Raw genomic sequence first — 8,834 nt, 5'->3', positions numbered from 1 at the left:
CACAGGCCTGCGGGCGCTGGGGCTTTATGCCTGTCCGGAACCGGCACTCACTGCGCCTGGCCGCAGGCGTTCATGCCGGTCCGTCCCCCCGCCCTTACCGCGGGGCGCACCCCCTGCCGGCCCAGCAGCGGCCTGGGCCTGCCCTTTGTCCTGGGAGCCCCGTCAGCCCGGGCCGCTTCTGAAGCCACAGGCCTGCGGGCGCCGGGGCTTTATGCCTGTCCGGAACCGGCACTCACTGCGCCTGGCCGCAGGCGTTCATGCCGGTCCGTCCCCCCGCCCTCACCGGGGGGCACCGCCCCAACCCGGGCGCCGGCTCCGGCCCTCCTGCCCACACCGTCTAGCAGGGCTCGAGAGCGGCCGTTTCTTGCGTATAAACGCGCGCAGAGGACAGCGCGAGGCGCCCGCTCTGAGGCTCGTCAGAGCGCAGGGCCACACGGTCGCCGGGGGTCCTCGGAGACCCCAGTCCGCACCCCAGAGCAGCCCGCCCGCCTCGGGGCGCTGGGCCCAGGCGGCCTATGCGCGAAGAGCCCCAGTTAGTTGCCATTTCCGCGTGGCGCGGGGGGCCCAGCCGTGCACTCCCCAAGGCCGCGGTGAGGGTCGGGGCCCCCGGCGAGCGCCGCCCCCGTGGCCGGCCTGACTACACCCCTCGCACCTTCTCCAGTCTGTCATCCGTGAATTGGGGTGACGCTGTGCCTCCCCAAGAGCTGCGGGGTAGCCCAGGCTTCCCCCCGGGCGGTGCTGAACACACCGTGCTCCGGAGCTGGCGCAGTCCTGCGTCCACCGGGCGCCTCCCGGCCCAGCCGCCTCTAAGCACCCAGTCAGGTCTTACCGGGGCCCCAAACTTGTTGCTCACACTGTGCGCTTCGGCCCCATCTCAGAGCCTGGGGGACTTTGGGCCCCAGCACAGAAGTCAGGCTCCAGGCAGCGGTGGCCCGCAGTGGCCAGCAGTGGCCAGCCCACTGCAGCCTCGACCACGGCGGGGGCGGGGGGTTGTGAGGAGACGTCTCTGGGGGGCAGAGGGCACCCCTAGTTACAGCACAGGGCTGGTGCCAGCCCCAGTGCCCATCCAGAGGGTCTCCAGACCCACAGCTGGGCTCTGCCGGCCCCACGGCAGGGCCTGACTGTCCACACAGCCCAGCACTGTAGCCTTGTCCTGTCCCCTGAGTGCTGCCCCAGCGTCCTCCACCTTCCTGCCTCAGCCTGCCCCCACCCCCAGCCGGAGCCACCCCCACCGCCCTGGGCTTCTGACCGCAGTGACCGCTCTTCCCAGCTGTCCCAGCCCCGCCAGACCTGGGCGCCCCCTACTGGCCGCGGCCCAGGCGGACACACCTGGCCCTGGAGCCAGGTCCTCCTGCCGGCCCCACAGGCACCTGCCGGGGCTGCCGGTGTCCACCAGGGCGACACAGGTGCCCCAGCTCTGGGGAACAGGGGAGCCCCGCTAAGACCCAGGAGCCCCTGCGCCGCACCACCCGTCCCCCAGCCCTGTGGCCAGCCGGAGTGCAGCACCGTCCACTGGCTCAACAGTGAGCACCGACTGTGCGCTGCAGGCTCGGCAGGCGGGACAGGTGCTCCCGGGTGGAGGACACCCAGGGGCGGTCCAGCACCCAGCACCTGGCGAGGAGCAGGCCAGAGTCAGAATCGGCACCCGCAGGGCCTGGCCCCAGAGGCCACCCCGAGAGGGAGGAGTGAAGCGGGAGGGCCGCGAGGTCACGGGGTGGGGGGCGGCTGGGGCCCAGCCGGGCGACCCAGAGGCCGTGGCAAGGAGAAATCTCCAGGAAGCCCGGGGTGCCCCGGCCCGGCGCCCGAGCGGACGCCTTCTGGGGGAGCCGAGCTCGGCTGGGAGTGGGGCGCGGGGCCAGGCACTGCCAGGCCCTGGCAGGGAAGGTGCCGGATCCTCTCTCCGCCCAGAGCCCGGCCCGCAGGACGGGGCCACTGGCGGGGTGCGGGCTGTGTGATGCCCCCGGCGGAAGGTGCTGGGCCGCTGGGCTCTGGCCGGGGATGGGGGCTGCTGGCCCACGGTTTTGGGGGGCAGCTTGCAGGGCGAGGGCCCCGAGGCTGAAGGCCGAACTCAGAGACTGTCTGGTGCCAGGCCCAGGCCACACGGGCCCCGCCTGCCGAGCTCAGCCCCCCGGGTCCCCCACAAGGAGAGGAGATGGGGCCTCGGACGGCAGCGGTCGGGGGAGAAACACTGCAAATTGGGAATGTGGGAAAGACGCAAGGGAGAAAACCCAGCAGTCTTACTCAGTTTTGTTATCAGCTCATTACGTCCAAACTGCGAAAACAATTCATCACGGTGGAGTTCAGGTGAACAACCGCTTCGTTTTCCTACCACGGCTGAATGTTTAAGAGGATTTCCCGAGCTTATTTTCTTAAAAACACCAGCGGAGCACAGGGGGCGCTGACCACCCTCGTGGGCGGCGGGTCCCCGGGGCCGGGCTGCAGCACGCAGGACAGCGGGTCTGACCGTCAGGCTCCCCGGCCGGGCGGCGTCTGTCTCCAACGCACTGGACGCCCGCAGACTTGGGGGGTTCAAAGGCAGGGCCCAGGCCTCAGTCCTGCACCTCATGACTCGCTGTGGGTGTCCACTCCCCCAAAGGAGTCCCTTGGGAGGGTAGGGGTGTCTTCCCCAAGCCCCCGACTCCACCGGCTGCGAGGGGACCCGGCCCACAGCATGGCGAGACTGCTCTGAGCTGTGCTGTCGAGGGGCCCCTGGCATGCCCCCGCCCACCGCCAAAGGGCAGCCCCCCCGTCTGTTGGTGCCATGGCCACTGAACTGGTCACTTGCATGATTATTAGGTGTCGTGTCTCCCTCCCCACGTCAGGTCTGGCTGTGGGAAGATGGGGGTGACCCACTCTCCCCACCCCGCCCCCCACCCCCACCTGCCAGGCTCCTTGACACAGAGCAGGCCTCAGAGAACCTTCTGTTGCCCTCTAGGGACCTCCAGGGCTTGAGCTGAAACTCAAATATGCTTGGTGAGGGGCCTGGGGTCAGCATAGGGAGGGGACCCCCGGCCCGCGCCCTCCACTGGCACTTGCTTCACTGAGAACCTGCCTGAGGGACACTTGGTTTAAGAGTCACAAGTGGGGTCTGTAGTGTTGGGGGAGGAGAGGAATGTGGGCTCCGGGGGCACGTGTTTGGTTGTAAGATAACTGCAAAAGGAAGAGGAAGAAAGTGGCCTGTTGCTTCCCGCCGGGGTTGAGCTCTGAGAGCGGCGTCAGGGGGCTGTGCCCTCCCTGTGCAGACGCAACGCTGGAGTGATTTTGTGTGTTCCGGACTATGATAAGAGAAGATTAAATCAAAACAAGGGAGGGGCCTCCCTGGGGGCGCAGGGGTCAGTCAAAGCACCGTGAAGCTATCACAGCCACTGCAGCAGGAGCGCCGTCCCCGGCCAGGGGTGACCCCCCATGGGGCAGCAGACCCCTCCTGTTTCCCCGCTGCTCCCCTCTGCAGTGGATTTCAGTGGGTTTGCCTGCTCTGCTCCCCACTCTGTCTCTGGTGAATCCTCTCACAGCCCTCGCACCTCTGGCCTGCACCCCAGTTCTTGTGTGCATAAATAAATCTGTTTAAAAATTGCAAAAACAAGGGAGCTTGATGGTGTCCGGAGACATACAGGGAGATGCTGGCGGTGGCTGCTGGGGACCCACCTTGGTGCTCAAAGTGCTGCGGCGTCTCTGGGCAGCAGGAGACTCGCAACCACCATCCCGTCCCTGTTCTGTCCCTCAGTGGAGTGTTGCGGTGCCGTGTGACCACGTGGAAATTCTAAAATGGTAGCTGAGCAAATGAAACAGAAGAAGTTCAGTGCCAGAAAGGGGGGACAAATGGGCGGTGACAGTCAGGACAGACGGACGCCCAGAATAACACAGCAGGAACAAGCCCAGCTGCAGCCGTGATTACAACAAACGTAAATGGACTAAACTTCCAGTAGAAGAGCTTTCCGGAGTGAATTCAGATGCATTGAGACACGCCTGAAGCGTTAGGTACAGGAGATGAACAGACACAACGCTGACGCAGACACTCCGGAGAGAAGCTGCTTTGCCCCCGTAATGACAGACACGTGCCCCTGACAGCACAAAGAACTGAAACTGCACGCAGAACGCTGGTGCCCTCTGGCCCCCAGCCCTGTCCCTGAGGGCCTGCCTCGGCCTCGCCACCCAGGGGTGAGCAGGCGCCCTCTGCCACCACAGCCACGGCCCTCTGCGCGTGGCCTGTCTGTGCGCGGCCTGGTGCCTTCCAGCGGCGGTTGGAGCGGACCACGGAGGAGCACACAGCCGGCGTGCAGAGGCCGGGCTGGGCCAGCCGGCTCTGCTGTGGCCGAGCAGCCAGGGGGCAGCGGGCCTGCCCTTCCCCCAACACAGGGGGAATACAGGGGGCCCAGGAGGGCGGGAGTAGGCTTGTGGGAAGGCGCTGGGGAGATACTGCAGCCCGGGACAGCTGCTCAGGGCATTGCCCGCTCAGTCGACCACCACTCCTCGCCGTGACACGGCCCCTCCACGTCCTGGGCCCCTCCAAGCGGCACCAGAACCTTGCAGTTCCCTGGAGGAAAGTGGGCCCCTCAGAGACGCCAGGACGCTCACCCCAAGCCACACAGCTGGTCTGCAGCAAAAGTGGGATTCGAACCCAGGAGGATGCGCCGGCTGCGCTGGCGCCCTGAGGCTGAGAAGGAGGCGGAGACTGGGCCCTGGAAAGACGCGGCCGCTCAGCACAGTGGGCACCCGGCTGTCCTGGGCGAGCTCGCGGCGGCACCGTGCACCATTCCAGCGTCTCACTGGCCTCCTGCCCACGCGCCCACCCTGCGCGCCGTGACCGCGCTGAGCCCTGGCGCAGGGTCTTGATACCAGGCAATGCTCACCCCACCCTGTGGCTGCCAGGACTGCTGGGCGCCGTGGGGGCCACGCCCCGGCTCTGCCGCTTCCTCCTCACTGAGCCGGCGCCTGCTCTGAAATGAAGCCAGACACCCACGCCAGAGCCCGGCCTGGCGCCTCGCTCCAGCCGCACCTGTGGGGGGCGCTCGCGTCACCGCCGCCCGGGCGCTGACGGCGCTACCTCCCCGACAGCGGCCCTCCTCCAGGGGCTACCCCGAACCCTGTCTCCATTCAGTGAAAAAGCAACGGAAGGAGGCGGCGGCGTTTGGGTTGGGCTGAGAGGGAGGGCAGTTCCCTAGGTGGGCAAAGCAGGAACAGCATCCGAGCAGAGGGAACAGCATATGCAAAGGCAGAGCTGGCACTGCCTGCAATGCTGCCAGAACATGGCTGCCGGGGGCGACGCGCTGGGGGCGGGGAGAGACGGGGAGGGCAAGACGGGCAGGTGCCACGCCAGTCCTCACCGGGGCTGGAGCTTCCTCTGAGGGCACTGGGGAGCCACAGAGGGCCCTAGAGGGGCAGAGGCAGGATCAGCTGCGGGTGGACGGGGAGGGGCTGGGGGGGCAGGTGGAGCCAGGCGGGGCAGCAGTGCTGGGAAGGGCTTTTCCCAAGGAGGAGGCCGGGCCTTGCTGGCTGAGCCCCGTTAGGGGGCTGCGGGCACCCGGAAGGAGGCAGGAGCAGGGAGCTCGAGCCGCCGCTGGGTCACAGCTGTGTCTGCACGGCCGCTGCCCGCGTGGGTGCTGACGGGCCTGTGAGCCGCCACCTCGTTCTCTCCGGAAGCTGGAGTCTGGGCTGCTCCTGCTCTCGCGGGGTGCATGGGGGCATCTTTGCTAACAGCAGCAGCCCCCAGGGCTTGCTCTGTGCTTCGTGGGGCCCTGGCTGGGAGCGGGCCTGCGGGGTGGAGGGCCTGGGGGGCGGAGGGCACCCCAGCCTCGCCTGGCAGTGGCGCAGCCCTGTGGGACGAGCCTCTGTGGGCGCCTTGGCTCCTGGGGTGAGGCCCGCACCCCGGGGCTGGAGATCCTGCCTGCTCTCCCACCCTCTGGGCTGGGCACCCCCAGGGGCAGGAGCAGTGGGCGCCAGCGGGAGGGTGACGTGAGTGGGGGGCCTGCCAGGCACCACCCCCAGCCACCCTCAGGAGCAGGGCCCCTGGGGCCACAGAGCGGGGGGCTTCGCCCGCCGGGCCCACAGCATCAGAGCCGTGCCCAGAGCCCCAGCGCACCCCGGGACCCACCGCCGCAGCTCCTCTGGGGCACTCTCCTGCCGCCCAGGGCGCCCACACCCTGCCTTTCCCACCAACACGGCCGCAGCACTGAGAGCCGCGGGGGGGTGCAGACATGGGGGCAGGGGGGCGCACCGGGTTCCCAGCTCTCCTGCGGTGACAAGGGTGACCCCACGGTGGGTTTGGTTGGGGGGTGCTGGGGGGGTGCGGCCAAACGCCCCCGGCGGAATCGCAGGCCCCCGCATGGGGTGGGGAACGTGATTACAACTGATCTCACCGTTTGGGGTGCTGCTGTCTTCTGGTGCTGGGTTTTGGATGTGGCCTGGAGGAATCGAAGATCGAAGCTGCAGGTGGCAGCTTTCTGGGGCGCCACCTCCCAGGCAGAGTCTTCGAAAATTGTTGCTTTTGAAAGGTGCCTGTTCTGTCACTGCAGAAGTGACTTTGTGGGGCCCGTCACCCCAAGGCTGGAGGGCTCAGCCGAGAAGAGCTGGGGTTTGCTTCCGTGTTTGCTTTCGCACAGGGGGGAGGGCAGGACTGTGGTCCCTCATTCTGTGGCATCCCGTGCGTCCTCCTGGGTCACGACCACGCGGTCTGCCTTGGGAGCCCCCCCAGGCCCCCCAGCGGGGTGACAGTCGCAGCTACAGCAACCCGGCCCCCCTAGTGCCAGCCGGGGTCAGGGAGGAGAATCCTGTTTGTGGGTTCTGCCTCCCCTGCCCAGCCCCTTCTGGGCTGCCCCAGCCTTAACCCTGAGGGGTGGCAGCCACCTTTGGGGTGACCAGCCGGCACCCTGGCCCCAGCCCAGCCCCCCCCCACTAGCTCTGCCCCTCTCCTGCATGACCTTGAGCTAGTTGCTGGGCCTTCCCGGACCCCCCATCGCTGGTGAAATCCTGGAGGCGGAGGTGGGGTGTTGGGCATTGGAAAGGGGAGGCAGGGATCTTAGAGCGCCCCAGGGGGTCCCACACCCCTTTTATCAAATGTGGGAGTATTTCCAGAGTGAGCTGTTTTTAAAGTCACATGAATGAAATCAGCACAGGCTTTAAATAGCTTCGCGTGTGTTCTGATCGGGTTTTGCCACCAAATGGGATTTGGCTGCAAAGGCCATGAGCGTCTTGGGGTTCCTGGGGCTTCCTGGACCCCTGAAACAAAGGCCTTGGTCAGTCCCCATCTCTGGGCTTCCGGCACTGACTGAGTTTTGCCTCCCAGGGGGAGCGGCGGCGGGCTCCAGAGGTGTGTGGGCCGATGCTGTTGGCTGCTGCTGGCGGCATTTACTCATTTTTATTGAGGAATAATTCACATCACGAAATGCCCCTTTCCCGAACACAGCCCAGGGTGGACAGTTGTCTCCAGCCACAGCGCGACCGCCAGCAGGGAACATTTCCAACCCCCCCTTTGACCCCCCAGAAAGCTCCCTCGGGCCCTTCCCCGCGCCCAAGCCTCAGTCGTGGGCCACAGAGCACGTGGGACACGCAGTCGCGCCTCTCTGGCCGCCGCGGGAGACCCGTGCTCTCCGGCACGGGAAACCCCGGGGAGCCGGGGGCGGGTTTCCGCTCCAGGGCACAGCCGGCTCTGTCCCAGCGGCCTCCCACCCCGTGCGCCCGCCGCACGGCCCCACCCTCGGGACTGGGTGCCTGCGTCTGGGCGTCACTGACCGTCCCCCCCCCCCCCCCGCAGGTGATCCGGACCGACACCTTCAAGCACCTGCGGCACCTGGAGATCCTGCAGCTGAGCAAGAACCTGGTGCGCAAGATCGAGGTGGGCGCCTTCAACGGGCTGCCCAGCCTCAACACGCTGGAGCTGTTCGACAACCGGCTGACCACGGTGCCCACGCAGGCCTTCGAGTACCTGTCCAAGCTGCGGGAGCTCTGGCTGCGCAACAACCCCATCGAGAGCATCCCGTCCTACGCCTTCAACCGCGTGCCCTCGCTGCGGCGCCTGGACCTGGGCGAGCTCAAGCGGCTGGAGTACATCTCGGAGGCGGCCTTTGAGGGCCTGGTGAACCTCCGCTACCTCAACCTGGGGATGTGCAACCTCAAGGACATCCCCAACCTGACGGCGCTGGTGCGGCTGGAGGAGCTGGAGCTGTCGGGCAACCGGCTGGACCTGATCCGCCCCGGCTCCTTCCAGGGCCTCACCAGCCTGCGCAAGCTGTGGCTCATGCACGCCCAGGTGGCCACCATCGAGCGCAACGCCTTCGACGACCTCAAGTCCCTGGAGGAGCTCAACCTGTCCCACAACAACCTGATGTCGCTGCCGCACGACCTCTTCACGCCCCTGCACCGCCTCGAGCGCGTGCACCTCAACCACAACCCCTGGCACTGCAACTGCGACGTGCTGTGGCTCAGCTGGTGGCTCAAGGAGACGGTGCCCAGCAACACCACGTGCTGCGCGCGCTGCCACGCGCCCGCCGGCCTCAAGGGGCGCTACATCGGAGAGCTGGACCAGTCGCACTTCACCTGCTACGCGCCGGTCATCGTGGAGCCGCCCACGGACCTCAACGTCACCGAGGGCATGGCCGCCGAGCTCAAGTGCCGCACGGGCACCTCCATGACGTCCGTCAACTGGCTGACGCCCAACGGCACGCTCATGACGCACGGCTCCTACCGCGTGCGCATCTCCGTCCTGCACGACGGCACGCTCAACTTCACCAACGTCACGGTGCAGGACACGGGCCAGTACACGTGCATGGTGACGAACTCGGCCGGCAACACCACCGCGTCGGCCACGCTCAACGTGTCGGCCGTGGACCCCGTGGCGG

The 8,834-nt window shown here is 67.2% G+C and overlaps 1 protein-coding gene across 1 annotated transcript in view; it reads left to right on the top strand.

Annotated features, from left to right (window-relative positions):
• LRRC4B (leucine rich repeat containing 4B) overlaps nucleotides 1-8,834 on the top strand; it is a 17,291-nt gene that overhangs the window by 7,024 nt on the left and 1,433 nt on the right. Inside the window, exon 3 of the mRNA XM_012733522.1 lies at nucleotides 7,751-8,827. Within this exon, the coding sequence (XP_012588976.1) occupies nucleotides 7,751-8,827 (1,077 nt within the window). The remainder of the gene's footprint in view (nucleotides 1-7,750; nucleotides 8,828-8,834) is intronic.

This window comes from Condylura cristata, unplaced genomic scaffold, assembly GCF_000260355.1.
Source record: "Condylura cristata isolate star-nosed mole 26May11 unplaced genomic scaffold, ConCri1.0 scaffold00041, whole genome shotgun sequence".
NCBI classification, from domain to species: Eukaryota; Metazoa; Chordata; class Mammalia; order Eulipotyphla; family Talpidae; genus Condylura; species Condylura cristata.
Note: the sequence above shows the minus strand (reverse complement) of the source record. Positions and strands in the feature narration are given on the sequence as shown.